Here is a 23,492-nt window from a genome sequence, read left to right on the forward strand (position 1 = left end):
GCTCTTCAGTCCAGCCATTCTGTATCTGTTCTATGTGGAGAAGATAAACTCAGAGAATCTTGGTCTCATTTGTAGGCAGAGGAGGATCAGTAGGTAACAAATGTCATTCAATTGTTTTGAAGCCCCACTTGGAAATGTGACAACTTGTGAAGCCAGGTGGACGTGTATCTACAGGTGGATGATGATGGAAAGGATTAAAAATGCCACCTCTTAATTGTCCATAATGTTCTGCCATGTTATACAGGCTTTTACAGCTACAATACACCATGAGATCAGCAGCCTTTCCTGATTACATATAAATAAATACAATATAGCTTTTACCTAAATATATAAAATATAGCCTTGGCAGAAGTTACGTGTTTCCCACCAATGATGAATCCCCATGAAGGGATATACTTTTAGCACCCTACGAATGGAATATCAGTGTATTGACAGGATAACAAAGTGACAGAACAACTTTATGGGGTTAAAAACTGGTCTCAGCTTTATTGATTACAGATGTAGGTTGTAGGCTATTTCTAGGAATGAAAAGGATGAGTGTTGAGAAATACAAGGAATTACTTTCTCTGGTTTTCATTCAATAATTGCCAGCAAAAATTAAAAGCATCAAGACAAGGTGATTCCTATTTGCTCCTCAGAATCAAGTGGTCTTTGCTGTTCAAGTCAGGCCTCAGAAGAATGATGTACAATTTGGGGGCAAAGATACAACCCAGCAAACCTGCGCTGGAGGCCAAGATGCAAAAGACCTCCACAGCCACCATCTGCTTTCCTTTGGTGCTCAGATAAGAGGGAACAAAGGACAGCCAAACGCTGCAGAACACCAACATGCTGAAGGTGATGAACTTGGCTTCGTTGAAACTGTCCGGCAACCTCTTGGCCAGGAAAGCCATAGTGAAGCTGACCATGGCCAGGAATCCCAGATAACCCAGGACAGAATAAAACATCGCGACAGAACCTTCGTTGCATTCCACAATGATTTCCTCCACCAGAGAGTCCATGTCCACATCTGGGAATGGAGGAGCCGTACAGAGCCAAGCAGCACAAATGCTGGTTTGAACGGAACAGCAACCAAGAAGCACAGAGTTTGTGAGAGATTTCCCCACCCATTTCCTCACCCTGGATCCTGGTTTGGTGGCCATGAAAGCCAGAACCACCGTGATGGTTTTGGCCAAGACACAGCAATGGAGAAGATGATGCCAAAAGCAGCTTGTCGCAAAGAGCAGCTCACTGGGTGAGGCTGGCCAATGAAGAGCAAGGAGCAGAGGAAGCAGAGCAAGAGGGAAGTAAGCAGAGTGTAGGTGAGGTCCCGGTTGTTGGCTTTGACAATGGGAGTGTCCCCATTCCTAGAGAAGACGCCAAGTATCCAAGCTGTGACCAGAGAAAAGACCAGAGCTAAGGAAGCTAAAACGAGCCCTAAAGGTTCTGCGTAGGAAAGAAAATGTTGGCGTTTGGGGATGCATTGATCTCTGTCCTTGTTTGGAAATTGGTCATCTTGGCATTGGAAACAATCATCCATATCTGAAGAAAATGAAAAGGAAATGAGTGATATATGAGTTCCAACAAATAAGACGTTAATTAGTTGGAAAAAAGTATCAGAGATAAGTGAATATTAAAACCAGTTTGTACAATCTCATGCCATTATGCATAATCCACAATAGGCTCTATGTTTTATGGGCCTAAGGTGCATGGGTTTTTCATCTACTCTGTCCTTCATCTGGAGTTAGTGATCAGAAACATGGCCTTTGGTTGTGCCCTTAGTTGAGTTGGTCACACCCAGAGAAATCTTCATGGTGATGGAGGCGTCTTGAGAACAGCCACTTTGGGCTCAGAGGCTGGGCTGAGGACAGTTCTGGGTAAGGAGATCATTTCATGCTTTTTTCTGGCTCACACACCTAAAACTATCCATTCCTATCAATTTAGCATGTGGGAAGAGGCAGATAACAGCAGACATATTCCACAACTATTTCCAGAGATCTCCTTTGTAAAAGTTCTGGATCTGGTTTCCCCAACTATCTCTTTTTTTCTTACAGATATCAGTGCAGCTGCTCTTCTCTTTAGGAGTACTGAACTGCTAATATAGGGAAAGAGTTGAAATAGATATTAGGAAGCATTATGCAAAATAGCAGATGATGTCTCCTACCCGTTTGATTTGAAATCATCCCATGTGGACACGAAGCACAATCATAGCAACAAAATGGCAACCCCTCCTTCTTTTTCCTGCTGTCACCTGGCTGGCAGCGATCATTACACAAGGCAAGGGGCAGCACCTAGCCATAAAAAGAGGAGAAAATGTAGCTCTCTTGTGCCTTGTGAACAACACAGTTTTAACCAAAGAGAAGAGATCAGCTGACTGATTAACATTATTCCAGAAAGGTGTGTTGTATAAATAAACAAACTGAAGGAATATTGAATTTTTAATCTTCATAAAGATGGATGATGGAGAAAGGCCAGGGAAATAAACAGACCTTGAAATACAGGGAGTTGACAAAGAAAGCAAAATAGGAAGCACATACATTAGCTTCAGAGAAGCACCACAAGAGAATAAATCTTCTTTCAAAATAAATGGGTAACTTAGCCTTCTCTTGTCTTCTGAGATGTAAATCTCACTTGGGTCAGCATGATTTACTCCTACATTCATGCGCAAAGCATTAAAATGGTATACTGAATTCCTATATATCAGGGATGTGGCCACCTCAGGAGAAGAGAAGACTCCCTGGAAAAGACCCTGGTGTTGGGAAAGATGGAGGGCACAAGGAGAAGGGGACAACAGAGGATGAGATGGTTGGATGGTGTTCTTGAAGCTACTAGCATGAGTTTGATCAAACTGCGGCAGGCAGTGGAGGACAGAAGTGCCTAGTGTGCTAAGGTCCATGGGGTCACAAAGAGTCAGACACGACTAAACGACTAAACAACAACAACATTACATTATGTACTTTTAAACCAGAACACTAAAGGAGAAAAGATAGACTTCTCATCTCATATATGAGGGAAAATAACGTGCTAGACAAGGGTTATACGTCAACAATTTGCTTAGAAATGATAAAGAATGTCTACAGTAACCTTATTATTTGTATTCTTTATAACAATACCTCATTTTTAAAAATCCAATGGTCCCACCTGATTAAAAGATCTGTGCCATGTGATGGCTTCCTCATCCATGCTGAAGTCTACATTTTGTGAATCTTGTGGAACTATCTTTCCTACTTTCACTCTGGAGAAGGTTTGGTTTGGAAAAGTAACCCAGTTAATAATATCAAATCCACCTGCTAACTCCCCATTCTCATCAAAGGACACTAAGTCACCAGCACTGTTGTTGAAGGAGATACTCCTCAAGAACGAGTGCAGCTAGACAGAAGAAAACAAAGGCAAAGTTTAAAAAAGGAGAGCTTTTGTGGATTTTACAAAGGAGAAATATCTATCAATATATTTCACACATTGGTAAGTTGTCAAAAACTGTGCAGCCTACAAAATTTGAAGTATTTCTAGCAAGTACAGGTGGCCTGCCACTTGTGTGACGGTTCAGCTCTGGGGTCTGTGTGCAAAGGCAAAATGGTGCTGTCAGAGCTGCACTAGGTCCCAGCTCACAAAGGACCAACGCCGGTTCGTTGTTGTATACAAAAGTCTTTATTGAAGTTCAGTTTTGCTTTCACAGCCACAGCGTGCAGCTCTACGTCTGAAACTCTAGACCGCCGAAGCTCCGTCTGAATCTCCTCCCCCCAGACACCAGTTTAAGACTCTAGCCTTGCTCCACCTCTTCCTTTGCTCTTTCCTCCTCTGGCTCCGCCTGTCAGCTGGGGTCTTGCCCTTCCTAGACTCTTCTGACGCTGAGTCCCCTGAGTCTTCCCCCTGCCTCCGGCGGGCTTTAGGACCTGGTTCCCAATCCGGGTTTTCTGCTGTCCCGCGCGCCTGTACATTTGAACTTGGCACGCGCGGCCAGCCGGCAACCTTCCTCCTGACCGTTACACTGCTCCTGTCACTACTTCCCCCTTCGGGGAGGCTAGCTGGACCTGACCTCCCCTCCGTTCCCCCACTCTCCGATGGAGGCGTGGTCAGCCCTGACTCATCTTCTCCCCCTGCTGAAGGAGACGCTGGCCCTGCCCCATGGGACTCTTCCCCCCCACTACGCTCTGGTGGGGAAGCTGGTCCTGATCTCCCACTGCTGCTTTGGGAGTCCCCAGTGGCCCCTTGTTTCTGGTGTGTCCCCCCTGGGACCCCCCTTGCCCTGACCATCGGCGCCTCCTTCTGGGAATCTTCTGATTCGCTGGAGAAGCTCATGGAATCTCTCGGGTCACTGCCATACTCCCCTACGCTCCCCTCAGATTCTTCCCCTTCGCTCTCCATTTCCTCTCTCCCCTGTGCCTCTGCTCCTGAGCCCCTGACAGGTGCCATGTCAGGAAGCCCTGGAACTGCCCCTCCTGCAAGGTGGGTGCACAGGGAGAAGGGGACAAAGAAATGGAGAGAAGCTCATGGTGGGTTTTCCCTGCTCTCCTTCTTTTGTTTGCTTGCTTGTTTATTTACTTTTCCCCATCCAAGAGATGCTTCCACATGTCTTGACAGCCCATGTTCCTAGAGAGGCAGGGAAAGGGCACAGAGTGCCAGAACTCCTTCAACTACTCCTGCAAATGGAAGGGAAATACAGGTCCTATCTTGATTGTGGCTCCTTCAGCTTGAAGGAAAGGGAAAACAGTTAAGGATTGAAAAGAATGTGGGGATTGATGTAGAGGAAAGGTAAAAGCTGTAAGAGGTTGTGTGTGTAAATTATGTCTCTGTGTTTGTGTGTATTCATCCTATGGACTGTGTGACATCCCCCATTAAATTAGCCCCAAGCAATCTTTGTTCTGAACAGGAAATCTTACCTGCCAAGGTTGCAATTTTGGAGGATCGAGCCCACCTCTGCCTGGCATCATTCTGCTTTTCGGCCTGGATGAGTGCATCTGATGTAAAGTATGTGCAATGGCATAAACTGCATTATAGATACTGTAACTTTGGCCAGTCATGGTCATTTCAAAGATATGCCCAGGAAGGCTCTCCAGACTCTCATGGCCAGTGCAGGTCTTTGTGTTTTCCTTGCTCTCATTGGAAGCAGAAAATAAACAGTTGAATGCCCGTTGCCAAAAAGTCTGGAGGAACCCATCTCCATTTGGAGAGTTGGGGTTCAGGGTCTGAAGGAATTCTTTAAATCCCTGGACTTTCTCTGTGTGAATTGCAAAAGACAAGGCACCATCAAAGACTTGTATATCGTAATACCTTTGCATTGTTTCTGAAGAGAAAGCCCACTGGGCTGTCAAAATCCACACGGTGCCTGTAGACTTCTCTGCAACATCTTCAGCTAATGAAAAGAAATATTGCATCCATTTCACAACAGTAATGGTCTCAGGTTCTGCACACAGAACTAATATGTTAACTTCTGAGGCCATCAGGAATGAGGACTTGGCCCGAATGAGTTCCAAGAAACTGATATCAACTATGCCCTGAGATACAGCTGGTAGTTTTTCACTGAAAGCTGTACAGACACCATGCTGAGAAAGCATTGGCACTAAGCTTTGCATAAAGGTCTCTCCATTTTCATCATCGGATGCCACAATTCCTACCCATGTCCACTGGAAATGTAGAAGTAGCATGACAATCCCTGCATATTGATATTTCTCATTGGGCACCGTTCGGTAGAAGGTCTGGGGCTGCAACTCCGGGCTTCTCCCTGGAGCTAATACGCAGTAAGCAATCTGGAGGAAGAAATCAACCCCACAAGAATTGGAGAGTTAGAACAAACGGTTGTGGTTCATCCCAAGTATCTGCTTGAAGAACAAATCCATGTGAATTTCTCAACTCCATTTATGGATGCATGTTGATCTCACAAGAACATTACACATATCACCAGGTGCTGTTGGTGGGGAGGAGGAGCAAGTTTCTCTGCCCTCTTGTAGCTGGCCTTGTGCAGTTTTCTGGGAGCAGGAGGAAGACTCCTGCTGCTGCTGCATTTGCCCAGTTCCAACCTCCCTGCTGCTTCCCAGTGACACATGGGAAACAAAGTCAGGCAAGCACCAAAGCCCCTCTCCTTCAGCCACTACTGCAAAACTCCCCCAGATGTTTTTTATCAGTTTTTTTATTTCACTTTATCATAAGAATGAACCAAAGCAAAAGAAAGTATTGAGAACCCAGAATATAATTATTGTATCAGAGGCAGAAGAGCTTCACAGCCCCCACACTTACTATACCTGTGGAATCTTGTAGATGCCTAAGACAGTAGCCATGTGGAGGGAGATGTCAGAGTCAAGTCCCCCAATAACAGCTACCTTTTCTTTTTTCTTGTCACATATGAAGTTGGGGACAATCCTTTCTGTGATGGACAGAAGTTTCAGGGTGTTCTGATAAGTCATCCTTGCATTGATGTAGCTGTCATAGACGTGGAACCCAAAGGTCATATTCGGTATGATATTAGGGCTCTCGTTTATCTCTTTCACAGCAAACACCAGGGAGAGGGTATTCTGGTAGTACTTCAGTACTTCACTAAAAAAGAGTTATACTATGTGTCAGAGGTATTCTCCTCCTCTCCCTGTTATGCAAATTGGTAACTTCCTGGTTGTCTCTGGCAAATCTCAAAATATTAAACATATATGCATTGTGTCTCTTGACAGTATTCAGTCAGCTTTAAGAACATTGCATCTAAAAAACGTTTAATTTTGTGCATAACATTCATATCCTGAAATACACATAAGTAAATTAATCTCTGATCTGCAGGTGTACCACTGGTGCCTAAAAAATTATGGGTCTTCACAGGTGGCTAAAACAAACAGCCATTCCTACTATGTTAATTTTGCGAAGGGGGACATGGTTGCCACATCCTTCTCTTAATTCCTTATTTCCTTTAGGCAACCAACGGACCCTCACTGGATGAGAAGTTGCCAAGTCAGAAATTCTGACTGGTGCCTCTCAGATAGTTAGTGCTTGGTGTAGGTGGGGAGTAGAAACCAGAGCACATTGGATGGAACAGGATATATTCTTTCACAGTAATTGAGTTTCCACATTTCCCTCCTTCAGATAAAATTATGGCTGTACAACAAATACTTTAGCCAATGCTAATCATACTCAGAGAAGGCCCCTTAGGATTAATAGATCAGACTAACTTAGATGTATTAATTTCAATGGGTCTACTCTACATATAACTCACTTTCAATACTTTGTTTTGCAAAACCAAGTTTGCAACTGCTGTTTTTATTACCCAATATGGTTTACATTGCAAAGCAGAGAATATAACCCAAAATCTATGATATTCAGGTGTCACAGCTTCTGTGATGGTCAGATTAAATGACTGTGAATGTGAGGATCAAGGTTTGCTGCAAAGGAAAACCAGACGTTAATGGTGTGAAAGGAAACACAGAGGGAGGATGAGGATGAAGTTGGGAGAAAGTGGTGAGAGCCATGGGATCAGATGATGAGAAAGCAGAACAGGCAGAAGATAGAGGCATCATGAAGTGGAATCAAGCAACAAAGAAGGTGACCAGATCACAATGTAAAGAGAAGAAAATAGATGTTTAACATTCCTACTTGAAGAAAGCCACATGGAAAATTGTTCTGAGGATGCCATTGTATGTTTGGTGTAATTGCAGCATACGTGAGCTCACCAAGAGTACACTATAAAGGATATGTTTTTTTACTTACAAAAGTTCATCTATAAGCTTTGCGTTTGGGTGCTCATTGAAATCTTTTTCTTCAAATACAAAGCCAAAATAATTAGCAATTCCTCCAATGACTAGGTCCCCTCTCTGGTAATTCTGGTATGGAAGCTGGAAAGGCTCCATCATGGTGCATCTAGCAGAGTGTTCCTTGCTCTCAGCTGGAGGCAACTGTAGCCACAGGAAGAGAAGGATCTGCAGCAGAAATGTTCCTACCATCTTGGGGCCAACGGGGGTGCTGAAAGTCATATTTTTATCTAATGCACCATAAACTGCATTGCAAGAACTTTCAGTTAATGATTTGGGTTATTTTGATAAAGGGGAAAAGCCAAAGATCGGATCCATGAAGACTTGCATGTTTAGAATTTTTCATCGGGACTCTAAATGACACAGGATTTATTTTTATATACACTTTCACACTCTGACATTGATTGTGTTCATGGCCTGATAAAATGTACATTGGATTTTGCAAGATGGATAATAAAACCCAGCAATTTGAGATAATTACTGGTTCCAAAGTTATCTCCTTAGAGCAATGAGCTCTGTGACTTCTAGTAAGATCAAAATAATAATGCATATTTATTATTGAGTAGTGCTCTTATAATTTCGAATGCCCCAGGCAAGCAAGCAGTCCAGCTGCAAACTGGTGGCCTGAAGGGAGCTTCCTAGTTTCCCCAAAACTCTTGCTCAATCACATTTCCCCTAGCTGTACATGTGTCACCAATGAAGACATGATTTTCAGCATTTTAGACCCCAAGGATGCTACTTTGTACACCAGTTAAGGGGAGGGAGGAAATAGTTAAAATAATACAGATTCCAGTTGCAGGCGCAATACAGAGTGTTACATTTCCTTACAAAAGGCAGAAATGGTTAGTGTTGTGCTGTGGCCAGAGTGTACCTTGATTTCAGTAAAGCTTGTGAAGAAACTGGGAAAATGTGGGTTGAATGAGGGAACTGTTAGGTAGATTGGTAGCTGGTTGACTGACCGAACCCCTTATGTTGCAGACAGGGTCATGTCCTGGCCAGTTGTGCTCAAAAGCATTGACACAGAATCAGTAATCAATTCACCACTGCCATAATTGTGTCCTCACAATTTCTCCCAAAGGAGCTCTTTGGGGTTGCTCCAAATCTTTTTTATTGTTTACTTGTTAATTCTTTTATTATTTGTTTACTTGTTGATTCTTTAATTTCTAGGGATATGAGTACTTGAACTACTGCAATGTGCTCTATGTGGGGCTGCCTTTGAAGGTGACCTGGAAACTACAACTAATCCAGAATGCAGCAGCCAGACTGGTGACTGGGAGTGGCTGCCGAGACCACATAACACCGGTCTTGAAAGACCTACATTGGCTCCCAGTATGTTTCCGAGCACAATTCAAAGTGTTGGTGCTAACCTTTAAAGCCCTAAATGGCCTCGGTCCAGTATACCTGAAGGCGCGTATCCACCCCCATCGTTCTACCCGGACACTGAGGTCCAGCACCAAGGGCCTTCTGGCGGTTCCCTCACTGTGAGAAGCCATGTTACAGGGAACCAGGCAGAGGGCCTTCTCAGTAGTGGCACCCTCCCTGTGGAGATGTCAAAGCGAACAACAACTACCAGACTTTTAGAAGATATCTGAAGGCAGCCCTGTTTAGGGAAGCTTTTAATGTTTGATGTATCACAGTATTTTAATATTCTTTTGGAAGCCGCCAAGAGTGGTTGGGGAAGCCCAGCCAGATGGGCGGGGTATAAATTATTATTATTATTATTATTATTATTATTATTATTATTATTATTATTATCCCAGATTTCTAATTACATACATGTAATTAAAATAGCAATAACAGACACCCAGAATTGCGAGCATGATTCAGACTTCTGGATTATTTAAAACTGTCTTCTTATTAGCTGCTCCCTGCTGTTCAGCTCAGGCCTCAGTAAAATAACATAGCATTTGGGGGAAAAGATGCAGCCCAGTAACCCACAACTGGAGGCCAAGATGGAGAAGATCTCCACAGCCACCATGTATTTGCCCTTGGTGCTCAGGTAGGTTGGAACAAAGGACAACCACACACTGCAAAAGACCAACATGCTGAAGGTGATGAATTTGGCTTCATTGAAACTGTCAGGCAACTTTCTAGCTAGGAAAGCCACCGTGAAGCTCACAATGGCCAGCCAACCCATGAATCCCAGGACACAATAAAACATGACAGTGGAGCCTTCATTACATTCTAGTATTATTTCTTCAGTCATTGAGTGCAGGTCAACGTCTGGGAAAGGAGGAGAAGATGCCAGCCATATGCTACAGATTGTGGCTTGAATAAGGGAGCAGGAAAGAACAATGGAGCTGGCCAATGGTTTCCCCAGCCACTTCCTCATTTTGGAGCCTGGCTTGGTAGCCATGAAAGCCAGAACCACAATGGCGGTTTTGGACAATATGCACGAAATGGCAACTGAGAAGATCATGCCAAAAGCAGTTTGTCGAAGGAGGCAGGTGACTTCCTCAGGCTGGCCAATGAAGAGCAGAGCACAAAGGAAGGAGAGCAGGAGGAAAAGGAGGAGAATATAAGTGAGGTTGCGGTTGTTGGCTTTAACTATGGGAGTATCTCTGTGCTTTGTGAATATTTGAAGCACCAAAGCTGTGATGAAGGAAAAGAAGAGGGCCAACGTGGCCAAACTGATCCCCAATGGTTCTCCATAAGACAAGAATTGTTTGTCTTTGGGGAGGCAGCCATCCTGTTCATTGTTTGCATATTGATCTCCAGGGCATTCAAAACAGTCGTCCATGTCTGAAAATGAAAAACAAATAAAGAAATCTCAATGAAACAAAAAGGTCTTCTGTCCCGAAATTGGCACAGTGCATCTAAGAGATGCTAGAATATATATGTGCTACTTCCATACTGTTTTCCCACTAGAGAAAGGAGCTTCTGATGCACAGGTAAAATTAAAGTGTGTGATGTATTCCTTACCCTCCTTGTTTGAGATCTTCCCTTCTGGACACGGAAGGCAATCGTAGCAGCAGAATGGCTTTCCTTCCTTCTTGTTCTTTCTATAACCTACATGACAATTCTCATTACACAGAGAAGTGGGTTGTGCCTGTTCATAAAAGAAAGAAGGAAATCGTTTGGGCGTTTGCATCTCACTGACGTATCTTCTAATAGTAAACATGACAGTTAAGCAATAGATCTTAAATCTTGCTCTAATTGTAGCATTGGAACTTCTACCATTACTCCAGTACCTTTGCCTTTATGAAAACCATATTGGTATGTTTTCAAACGTCTTTGGAGATTAGCATGGCAATATCTTCTCAAATTAGAAAATGTTCAGGTGAAAGCTTATTGGGTCAGTATCTCATGAATATAGAAATTGCTCATATATTTTTGACATACACTTGCATTCAAATTTATCGAAATTCTGCCTTGTCCGGGTAGTTTAGCCTCTGTTCCTTTAACTTTGAATTTGCAGATTATGCTTCCAATGGTTTATCTAGGAACATTCATTGCCTTTGCTATCTTTTGTATACTTGTATCCTTGTTTGTGAAGGGCGTTGATCTCTTCTCTTACTTTCTTATATTATTCTCCTGACTTAGAAATGTGGCTCACATACAGCAACATTTGACACTCAACAAACTCCTTGCGAGTTCAGGTATTTCATGTGTTCCAGCTCAAGCACACCCGAAGCCCTTGATTAGTTGCATCAGACAACACCTGTTGTATTTGTGCTGTTGTGATGGATTCTATTCTGGGGGTGAATAACAGTGAGACTGAAGAAGCCAGTAGAAGTTGCATTTTCAGCTGAATTTAGGGAAACCACTTGAAGCATCCATTTAGTGGAGCTATTTCAATTGCTTTTGCAAGGAGCTCAAATTCTGTAAATTTTGATAATAAACCTGATTTGCAATGGGGGTTGAATAATTTTGATTGCAACTGTAATTGTTTGCTTTTGATGGATTCTTGCAGTGCTGTTTGCTTGCAGAGTTACCTTATTCATCACCTGTATGTATCTTAAAATCTACTTTTGCGGAGCCAGGTGCTAAAAATAATAGTTTGTACCTGGGGTTTCTGTGAACATTCACTGTTAATCATTTAGCTCAGCAGCCAATGTAAGGGAAAGTGTTTTGTATGCTTACCATAATGCTGCAAACCAATGAGCAGCTTTCAATAATGAATTGACTGTGCCTGGAGTAATTGTGGGGTACAAATTAGGGCTGTGGAACAGATTTGGTTAAATCCGAAACTGAATCGGGCTGATTCTGAAGGAAAGGCAGGCAGTATCTGCAAAGAGCAGCACAGAGCTCTTTGCAGCAGAGCTTTCAAATAGCCCCACACTGCACTTTGGATATGTGTGCCTGTTCCAAGCAGGGAGACACATGAGTGCCTTCAAATTGAACAGGATTGAGCTCTCCATTCACCAGCTCCTGAGTAGAGGGTCCAATCCTGCTGGCTGCAGGGGTTTTCTTCACCAGTGGGTTCCAAGCCAGATTAAGTTTTTCTACTTTTGGCCATATTGAATAGATAATAAACCTAGAAATAAGATAGCTTTCCTTTTATTTGTGCTACAGCCTGATATTTCCTTCACAGATTAAGTCTGATTCTGATAATTGATGATTCAATGTGTTGCAATGAGGCAGTTTTGGGACACTGAGCAAAAAACTAATGAAAACCTTGAATAAATTCTTACCTGGTTGAACCAGCTGGGCCACATGATACCATCATCATGAATGGTTAACCTCTTTTCTGGGGGAGCTTGTGGGTCCATTGTTCCAACTTTGACTCTCAGAAATGACTGATTTGGGAATGTGACCCAATTTATTACATCCAATCCAGCTATTAATTTCGCATTTTGGTCAAAGGAAACTTCTTCCCCAACACTATTATTAAATGAAACACTTCCCAGAAAGTGGTGGACCTAAGTTTGAAGAGGAAAAAAACAATTAATGAAGTTGCCAAAAATGATTAAATATTAGTAATATTTGTACAAATAGAGTGCTTATCTTTAGCATTTAAGAGGTATAGTTCATGGTCTCTTTAAAAGATTTTGTTAGTGTCTTTCTCTGTGTGCTTTTAATGAGTCTCTTCTTCAAAATTGGATGGAGCTAAAAAGGAAAAAGGAATTAATGAGCAGTGCTATTTTCTGGAAAAAGAGGTGCTGGAACTCACCACAAACACCTCCCTCGTTCCCTTGGAATGGCAATGGCACCCCCCTGAGAGGGGAGAGAACTGAGTTCCAGTGAGTTCTGACTGAAAAAAGCCCTGCTCATGAGCAGATACAAAAGAGCAACATTGTGGAACACAATATTCATTTTAAATGTTTTGTGAAGGATAATTTCAGTTGTAGAAATGTTCATTGTGTTGGTGAGATGTGTGTTTTTTTTTAAGAATTACAGTACGTCTTGACCTAAATTTCATAGAACTTGGACCACAAATATTAGACAGGACGTTCCTTCAGATAGGAGGATAAGGTGTGTAAATAAGCTGCTCATCACTTTCCAGGGATACAGGGCTGCCTTTGGGCAAATTGTGATAGCATGATGTCCTATACCTAGCCATCTATAGCCACATTTTGCTGTTCCATTGACAACTGAACCCACTTTAATGTGATGGCAGAATTTCATCCATTATGTTATCCTAACCATTAGTGGATAGTCATTTCCTCCATGAGAGGAAAGCGGAAAGCCACTACCCCCATGTGATAGGAGAGTCCCGGCCACATCACACCCGCCAACCAATCCAGTTAACTTGGGGGCGTGACTTGCTGCGTTTAAGTGGCTGCGTGGCTGGGGATCGCCTTATAGGTTTCCAGTTTCCAAAGATTTCCCTCTTTTCAGGCGTTAGTTGTGGCCTTAATTCACCAATTAATCTAAAACACTGGTGTCCATGTGTTTTATTATTCAACAACTGGGGGGGGGGCCTCAGGGCCTTGACATGCAATGAGTTTCCCCTACTGACAGAGGTATTCAAGAAATGTCCCCCCTTTGGCTGAGCTCCAGAGTTGATTACAGACATCTGTATTAACTGGAAGACAACATTACCTGCCACGGCTGTTGATCTGTAAATTCCCACCTTGCTCCACCTGCCATTGCTCTACAATTTAATTTGGTGGACTGCATGGTGTGCAAAGCATGTGCCAAAATATAGATTGCATTGTAGATGCTGTAGCTGTGGGCTGTCATGCTCGTTTCAAAAACAGACCCAGGAAGGCTCTCAAGATTTTCCTCCCCAGTGCAGAATTCGCCATCTTTCTTCTCTGAAGCAGGTTCGGGAAAACCACAATTAAATGCCTCTTCCCAGAAAACCCTGAGAAAGCCATCTTCTTTTTCCAAGGTAGGGTTTCTCATCTGAATAAATTTCTGGAATCCTGGAAGATCCTTAGAGTGAACTGCAAAGGATAGAGCCCCATGGAGGAATGTGATGTCCCAGCCTCTTTGAATGGGTAATGATGTGAAATCCATCTGGGCTGTCATAATCCAGATTTTTCTATTTCCTTGTATTGGCACGTCATTCGTTTCTGCAAGTTTGGGTATTGTTCTCATTACGATAATTGTGTGAATTTCACCATGCACAACCACAGCATTGGCAGTGCTTCCCACAATAATGCTGATTGTTTTCGAACCTTCTTCCACCATTTCATCAAACTCTCCAGAAGAGGTAAGCCTAGGGAAACTATCTATGAAATCAAAGCAGATGCCCTTCTGGGCAAACATAGGTAGAACATTTTGTACAAATCTCTCTCCAGTGTCATCTTGGAGAAAAAGCACACCAATCCACACCCAACGGAAATGCAGCAGTAACTGGAGGATTCCCTCGTATTGCTGAGTCCCATCTGGGAATATCCAGTGGGTGAACAGGGCTTGCATGTCATCATTCGTCACAGGAGAAGAGCCATAGATGAGCTGAAGAGGGTCATTGTTAAAATCAAGGGAGGAAAGGTGATAACAAATGATGCTATCAAAACACCAAAACCAGATTTCAATATATTAACCAGGGCGATTCAGCTTTTTGCTTACAGTGGTACCTCGGGTTTCAAACGCTTTGGGTTACAAACTTGGCTAACCCGGAAATAGTACCTCAGGTAATGAACTCCCCCCTCCCCCCCGGATGCAAGCGGAAGTTGCGAGCCAGAGGCTCGTGCGCAGTGGAAGGCCCCATTAGCGAAAGCGCCCCTCAGGTTAAGAACAGTTTTGGGTTAAGAATGGAACTCCGGAAAGAATTAAGTTCGTAACCCCAGGTACCAATGAATTTCTCTTAATTTAGAATCTGCTCTTCCAGGAAATACTTGGAGATTAATGTATTTTCATCAAATAGAACAACTATGCAGTTATGTTGATGGTAGAATTTGGTGTCTTTCATATCTAAAGGAGGATAAAGAAAATAACAGGTAAATGGCTGCCAAGACAGCCAGTAAGCATGGGAGTGGATCCAGTAGTTTGGGAGTGGGGTGAAAAATCCACCCTGAGGAAAATGTCTATAGTTAGAGAAAGCAGTCCTTGAGCTTAGATAGCACAACAGTGTGTGGAGTACTGTAAGAGTTTTCAGTCAAGAGTTAACTGGAGGGCTACGTTTGAGGAAGGAGAAGTAGAGTTGTGAGGATACCAGGCGCACCAACTCCTAGGGACCGAGGAAGTTTCCTCCCCACCAATGTACTTTGGGGGGGCTGAGCCCCCTCAATATTCAAGGGGCATCCAGCTCCTCGGGGCATCACACGCATGACGTCAGGGTGCCGTGTGACATCATGTGCATGATGTCATGACGTCATGCTGCACTGCACATGGGCCCCTCAATCCTCTACAGGATCCCGTCTGCTTGGGTCTCCTTCCAGTCAGGAGGGGAGAGATCTCCTAGAAAGAGAAGACACCCAAACCCTTAAGAGGGCTGGGTGATCCCCTGGGGCTGTTGTGCTATTTGGAGAAGCTCGGGAATGGGATTGATAGAAGGTGGGGAAACGGACAGAAAGTACTACCTTGTAAAAGAACCAAAGTCTGAAACTGTAACACCTATGCAATGAGGTTTAAGAAACTGAAGTAATGAAAAATGGAAATGAGCTGATTGTTTACCAATTGTAACATCAAGGTGAAGAGAAGCAAATGACATTAAAAAGAAGATATATGTTTACCACTTTGTTCTGAAGCCTGCAACATCAACTAAATTTAATGCAATAATTAACAGTTTCTTGAAATAATTTTATCACCTGATATGTCTTTTGTTTCCACAACCTAAGATTTTGAGTGAAAATACCAACCTATACCCACTATTTGCCATTCCCTTGATATTTTGTTTTTCAATTAGCAGCATACAACCCAATGAGACTTAGTGAAGGGCAACTGTAAATGGCTTTCATGATGACCCATGTTCCATGCAGATCTCTTACTCTGGGCATCTTGTACGTAGACAGGATGGTTGACATGTAGAGACATAAATCAGAGTTTGGCCCCCCAATGGCCACCTTTGGAGTCTCCTGAACATCACACTTGTAGTTGGGGAGGGGTCTTTCTTGGCTAGAGAGAAGTTCCATGGCTGCTTGGTAGGTCCAGCTTGCACTGAAATGGCTGTTATAGATGTGGAAACCCAGAGAGATATTGGGCAAGATTTGGGGATTTTCATTTATCTCTTTTACAGCAAATGCCAAAGCCAGGATATGCTGGTAGAGTTGTGTCATTGGTCTGTATGGAGAGCAACATAGTGCGTAACAGTTCACCTTCACCAAAATGTGTGGATATATTGAAACACGAACCTGGATTTTTTGCTTCCTTGAACATCTAACTCCTAGCATGGCTTTCAGTCCTGCTAAATACAATTGTCCAGATACATGCACATGAGGCCACATCTCACAGGGAGGTGCCTCTGCCCCACTTGACCCCCTACCCCACCCCCACCAATGCCTGGCATCCTGGGGTTGCACAGTGGTGGTGTCTTCTGGTGATAAACTCTGATCTTAGGAGTTCTTACTAGACACTGTACAATGGCAGCTGTACAATGGCAGCTGCAGGAATTCCCTGGCCCAAGGCAGCTGCTTCAATTTGCCTCACAGCTGGGCTGGCCCCTTTGCTACTAGTTCTGTTCTATGGAGGAGGAGGAGGAGAAAAGTCTGGCTACCAAAAGCTTATAATAAAAACACCTCTAACTCTGAATGAATTACCACTTGGCTTTGATTAGAGTCAAATATTAAAGAAGAAATCCTTAGCTCAGCATGGTAAATGAGCAGAGAGCCTTAACAAAGTGAATGGAGATGTTACTTTTTATGCTGCCTTGCAAACATTTTTTTAAAAACTGAACACTGGTATAACCCTACCATATAAAAGGAAATATGTTCTCACACACTGCAGAAGTGGGTTTGAGATATCAGATCTGCCCCCATGTCTCATAAACACCCGAAATACATGGTAGGAAAAGAGCGGCAGTAATCATCATACACTAGTGGCCAATATTGTGAAAACATTTTGGAAAGTATGTCTGTATGACCTCAAAACCATGCTAAATATCTCTGTAGAAGATTATGAAAAGCCTGGCCTATCGCTCAAGATCCAAAAAACCAAAGTGCTGCACCAACAAGCACAAAACAACCCGTCTGCTGTGCCACGAATCCAACTCAGTGGTGTAAGGCTGGAAAGTGTTGATAACTTCTCCTACCTTTCCAGAAGGGCCAACATCTGATACCGAAATCCAGCATCGTTTGAGCTCTGCGAGTGCAGCTTTCTCTTGGTTGAAGTTCAGACTGTCTGAGGACCGGGACATTTGCAGGGAAACCAAAATGCTTGTTTACAAAGCTATCATACTACCAACCTTACTGTATGCTTCTGAAACATGGACCGCTGATAAACACCATCTCCAACTCCTTGAAATGTTCCCGCAAGGGTGTCTCTGAAAAATTTTACACATCACTTGGGAAGACACACAAACTAATGCCAGTGTACAGGAAGAAGCAAAGATCACCAGTGCTGAAGCAATGATTCTTCAATATCAACTTCATTGGACAGATCATGTTGTCTTCCAGAGCAAATACTCTTATCTTTCTAATGATATATTGTAGATGTTCAATCTAATGGTATACTGCTCTTATGAGCTATCAAACCTTAGAAATACAGCTTTTCCTGAAGTTTTCCACAATTTTGACCACTAGTGTTATGACCATCACCTTCATCATGTGTCAAATGCAGAAATATATTCATTACAGATATATGATACAGTTTTTAAGTACACACACACACACACACACACACACACACACACACACACTTCCTTACATAATGTCATCAAAGAGTTCAGGTGTAGGACGTTCATTGAAGGCTATGCTTGAAGTTATATAGATTTGAGACATAATGCCGGCAATAACAACATCTCCAGACTGGAAATATTTGTGAAGAATAGGAAGAGGGTCACTGATGGAACATGGAGCAACAGCAGCCTTGCACTCATCTGGAGGAAGCAGCACTGACGCCAAGATCATGGAAAGTACCATCCTGCACAGAGTATTGTAGGATCTAGAGGAAACTTGCACACAGTCTGAGGCAGCAGCACAAATACCAAGACTGCAAATATTACCATGTTGCAGGGAATTTTTTAGGTGACAATTCATCTCTTTGCACATTGTCATCTGAGTCATACTGAGCAGCAAAGTCTCATCTCACTGGGATGGTTATGAAAGGCAGATTTTTGCAGGGAAATGAATCAGTGATCAGTCTGACAGAGCCTTGGTGTAAGGCCAAAGTCTGAACATCACAGGAGATATTAATAGTATCTGCAACTCTTGATTCGTAGTTTTCATGCAGCTACTGGAACTCCCCAGAGAGTCAAAGAAATGATCATGATTACTTTGATAAGTACAGGAGACTTAATCAGCTTCTCAGTGATTAAGGGGTGGGAAGCATGTTTATCACATCACAGCCAAAGTCTCAGCTGGTCCTCCTTAGTAGGGAGAGCAATTAGAGTTTAAGGAGACTCAGCAAAAAGAGAGAAAAAAGGTTACCCAGAAAACTACATAAGAAGAAAATATATTATAAAAGAATAACTGTTTTGCAGCAAAATGTTCAAAGAGGTAAGAAGAACCTTTGCACAACCTTTAAATCAAGTCTGTTTAACAAACACAGTATGGACAGACCACAATTTTCAGTTGAGAGCCAGTCTGATGTCATGGATAGAGTGTTGGACATGGGAGATCTGGGTTTGAATCCCCACTCAGGCAAGAAGCTCACTGGGTGACCTTGGGAAGATCACATCCTCTTGGCCTAACCTCCCTCAGAGCGTTGTTGTGAGGATAAAATGGGAGAAGAACCATGGTATATTAGAATCTTTCTCTATGAGTTTTGAAATGCTTAAAACACTACTATAGCAATCAATTCTGACCACGTTATGTCCAAAGGGGAAATGCTATAGTATGCTATAGTGTTCTTCATATCATGAATACTTTTAATTCTACTTTCTTGTGCTAAAAATTGCAGACTGTGGTTTTTTTTAGCTAAACTGACCTCCATCAATTTTTGAGGCCTGAAGCTTTATTGTAAACAACATGGTTGATCTTGTGATCTTATGGGGCACTTGATCTGAGAGGTGACCTGGATCCTCATCTCCCACATCCCCCGTGGGCCATAGGTGACATGGGGATGGGGCAGCAAAACTCTCCATCATCCGATATCACAGAGACATCAGAGAACCCATTTCCCCCACATGAATGATCAGCTGGTCCTTGGGGCTGAAACTCAGCAAACATGGTGTTCTGCAAGCTCCTGCAATCAGCTGATCTTTGGGGCCTCACAGTGCTGCATATGGAGCTATGCAAGGCCCCCAAGAGCTGGTTGTTGGGGTTTCCATGGCTTCATGAACACAGCTTTGCAAGCCTGAACTATCAGAACTTCATCAGCACTTGTAAAACCCTTTGCACGGGGTTTTGTAGGTGCTCCTGACAGCTGAAATGCTCTTCAGTCCAGACACTCTGTATATGTTCTATGTGGAGAAGATAAATTCAGAGAATCTGGGTCTCATTTGTAGGCAGAGGAGAACCAGTGGGTGACAAATGTCATTCAGCATCTTAATTGTCCATGATGTTCTGCCATGTTATACAGGCTTTTACAGCTACAATACACCGTGAGATCAGCAGCCTTTCCTGATTACATATAAATAAATACAATATAGCTTTTGCCTAAATATATAAAGTATAGCCTCTGCAGAAGTTACGTGTTTCACACTGATGATCTCTCCCCATGAAGGGATATACTTTTAGCACCCTACGAATGGAATATCAGTGTATTGATAGGATAACAAAGTGACAGAACAACTTTATGGGGTTAAAAACTGGTCTCAGCTTTATTGATTACAGATGTAGGTTGGGAAGGAAAAAGGTTAAAAGAATAAGAGTTGAGAAAGACAAGGAATGACTTTGTCTGGTGTTCTTCCAATAAATGCCAGCAAACAATGCATAAATTAAAAGCATGAATGCAGAATTAAAACCATCAACACAAGTTCATTCCTATTTGCTCCTCAGAATTAAGTGGTCTTTGCTGTTCAAGTCAGGCCTCAGAAGAATGATGTACAATTTGGGGGCAAAGATACAACCCAGCAAACCTGTGCTGGAGGCCAAGATGCAGAAGACCTCCACAGCCACCATCTGCTTTCCTTTGGTGCTCAGATAAGAGGGAACAAAGGACAGCCAAACGCTGCAGAACACCAACATGCTGAAGGTGATGAACTTGGCTTCGTTGAAACTGTCCGGCAACCTCTTGGCCAGAAAAGCCATAGTGAAGCTGACCATGGCCAGGAATCCCAGATAACCCAGGACAGAATAAAACATCGCGACAGAACCTTCGTTGCATTCCACAATGATTTCCTCCACCAGAGAGCTCATGTCCACATCTGGGAATGGAGGAGCCGTACAGAGCCAAGCAGCACAAATGCTGGTTTGAACGGAGCAGCAACCAAGAAGAACCGAGTTTGTGAGAGATTTCCCCACCCATTTCCTCATCCTGGATCCTGGTTTGGTGGCCATGAAAGCCAGAACCACCGTGATGGTTTTGGCCAAGACACAAGACACAGCAATGGAGAAGATGATGCCAAAAGCAGCTTGTCGCAAAGAGCAGCTCACTGGGTGAGGCTGGCCAATGAAGAGCAAGGAGCAGAGGAAGCAGAGCAAGAGGGCAAGGAGCAGAGTGTAGGTGAGGTCCCGGTTGTTGGCTTTGACAATGGGAGTGTCCCCATTCCTAGAGAAGACGCCAAGTATCCAAGCTGTGACCAGAGAAAAGACCAGAGCTAAGGAAGCTAAAACGAGCCCTAAAGGTTCTGCGTAGGAAAGAAAATGTTGGCGTTTGGGGATGCATTGATCTCTGTCCTTGTTTGGAAATTGGTCATCTTGGCATTGGAAACAATCATCCATATCTGAAACAATGAGTGATATATGAGTTCCAACAAATAAGGCATTAATTAGTTGGAATAAGTATCAGAGATGAGTGAATATTGAAAACTGTTTGTACAATCTCCTGTCATTATTCATAATCCGCAATAGGTTCTACTCTGTCTTTCATCTGCAGTTAATGATCAGAATCATGGCCTTTGGTTGTGCCCTTAGTTGAGTTGGTCACACCCTGAGAGATCTTCATGGTGATGAGGCTTCTTGAGAACAGCCACTTTGGACTCAGAGGCTGGGCTGAGGGAGTGGCGTAGCGTGGGGGGTGCAGGGGGGGCGGCCACACCGGGTGCAACATCGGGGGGGGCGCTCGGACTCACAACTCTCTGCCCCTACCTGGCTCACTCACTCTCTCTCACTGCAGTGCTGGCTGTGCGAATCCGATCCTAGCTGCCGGGTCGCTGCCCACTGTGGAGGGGGGGGTGCCAGGCGTGCGGTGCGGTGTGGAGAGAGAGTGAGGGACAATCGGGTTAGGGGCGCAAATTACTTGCCTTGCCCCGGGTGCTGACAACCCACGCTACGCCACTGGGCTGAGGACAGTTCTGGGTAAGGAGATCATTTCATGCTTTTTTCTGGCTCACACACCTAAAACTATGGGGTGGAGGGTTTGGAACATCTTCACCCTCCCCTAACAATGGAGCATGTGGGAAGCAGGCAGAGAACACTAGACATATCCCACACCTATTTCCAGAGATCTCCTTTGTAAAAGTTCTGGATCTAGTTTCCCCAACTGCCTCTTTTTTCTTCCAGATATCAGTTCAGCTGCTCTTCTCTTTAGGAGTACTGAACTGCTAATAGAGGGGAAAAGTTGATATTAGATATTAGGAAGCATTATACAAAATAGCAGATGATGTCTCCTACCCGTCTGATTTGAAATCATCCCATGTGGACACGAAGCACAATCATAGCAACAAAATGGCAACCCCTCCTTCTTTTTCCTGCTGTCGCCTGGCTGGCAGCGATCATTACACAAGGCAAGGGGCAGCACCTAGCCATAAAAAGAGGAGAAAATGTAGCTCTCTTGTGCCTTGTGAACAACACAGTTTTAACCAAAGAGAAGAGATCAGCTGACTGATTAACATTATTCCAGAAAGGTGTGTTGTATAAATAAACAAACTGCAATGTAAATATTGGGAGTGAATGAGAAGGAATATTGAATTTTTCATTTGCATAAAGATGGAGAACGGAGAGAGGACAGGGAAGACAACAGAATTTGAAATAGGCAAAGGTAAAGGGACCCCTGAGCATTAGGTACAGTCGTGACCGACTCTGGGGTTGCGCCACTCATCTCGCTTTGTTGGCCGAGGGAGCCGGCGTACAGCTTCCAGGTCATGTGGCCAGCAGGACTAAGCCGCTTCTGGCCAACCAGAGCTTCCCGCCAGAGTGGTACCTATTTATCTACTTGCACTTTGACGTGCTTTCCAACTGCTAGGTTGGCAGGAGCAGGGACCGAGCAACGGGAGCTCACCCCGTCACGGGGATTCGAACCGCCAACCTTCTGACCGGCAAATCCTAGGCTCTGGGGTTTAACCCACAGCGCCAACTGCGTCCCCAGAATTTGAAATACATGGAGTTAAAAAAGAAGGTAACATAGGAAGCTCCACAAGACCATCAATCTTCTTTCAAAACAAATCGGTAACTTAGCCTCCCCTTGTCTTCTGAGATGTAAATCTCACTTGGTTCAGTTTGTTTACTCGTACATAAATGTGCAAAGGATTGAAATGTGTTGAAATCCTATATATCAGCGATGTGGAACCTTTGGTCCACTAGATGGTATTGGACTGCAACTCCCCTCAGTCTGAAAACCAGCCTGGCCATTGATCAGGGAGGAGGAGAGTTGGGAGCCAACAATATTTCATTTGCAACATAGTGGAATATATTACCATTCTATACTTTCAAACCAGAACTCCTGAAGAAGAAAATATCTACTTCTCACCTCATGTACGATGGTAAAATAACCTGGGTCATACTTAAACAATTTGCTAATTCATGATAAAGAATATCTGCATTAACCTTAATAACAATACCTCGTTTTTTAAAATCCAATGGTCCCACCTGATTAAAAGATCTGTGCCATGTGATGGCTCCCTCATCCATGCTGAAGTCTACATTTTCTGAATCTTGTGGAACTATCTTTCCTACTTTCACACGGGAGAAGGTTTGGTTTGGAAAGGTAACCCAGTTAATAATATCAAATCCACCTGCTAACTCCCCATTCTCATCAAAGGACACTAAGTCACCAGCACTGTTGTTGAAGGAGATACTCCTCAAGAACGAGTGCAGCTAGGCGGAAGAAAACAAAGGCAAAGTTTAAAAAAGGAGAGCTTTTGTGGATTATAGAAAGGAGAAAGTATCCATCCATATATTTCACACAATCCAAAGTAGTCCAAAACTATGCAGTCTACAACATTTGGAGGACCTAAGTATTTCTAGCAAGTACATCTGGCCT

The 23,492-nt window shown here is 43.4% G+C and overlaps 2 protein-coding genes across 2 annotated transcripts; both read right to left on the minus strand.

Moving 5' to 3' along the window:
- Positions 1–9,540: 9,540 nt before the first annotated feature.
- LOC308575595 (vomeronasal type-2 receptor 26-like) lies at positions 9,541–10,821 on the minus strand (the record flags this gene model as incomplete). Its single annotated transcript, XM_081174346.1, has 2 exons — positions 9,541–10,442; positions 10,623–10,821. The coding sequence occupies 2 exons, from the start codon at positions 10,819–10,821 to the stop codon at positions 9,541–9,543; spliced, it is 1,101 nt and encodes a 366-aa protein (XP_081030472.1).
- Positions 10,822–20,113: 9,292 nt separating this feature from the next.
- LOC308575596 (vomeronasal type-2 receptor 26-like) lies at positions 20,114–21,013 on the minus strand (the record flags this gene model as incomplete). The annotated part of the gene is made up of 1 exon (XM_081174347.1): positions 20,114–21,013. One exon carries the CDS (start codon positions 21,011–21,013, stop codon positions 20,114–20,116), a length of 900 nt encoding a protein of 299 aa, XP_081030473.1.
- Positions 21,014–23,492: the final 2,479 nt, after the last annotated feature.

This window comes from Podarcis bocagei, assembly GCF_964188305.1.
Source record: "Podarcis bocagei genome assembly, chromosome: 16".
NCBI lineage: Eukaryota > Metazoa > Chordata > Lepidosauria > Squamata > Lacertidae > Podarcis > Podarcis bocagei.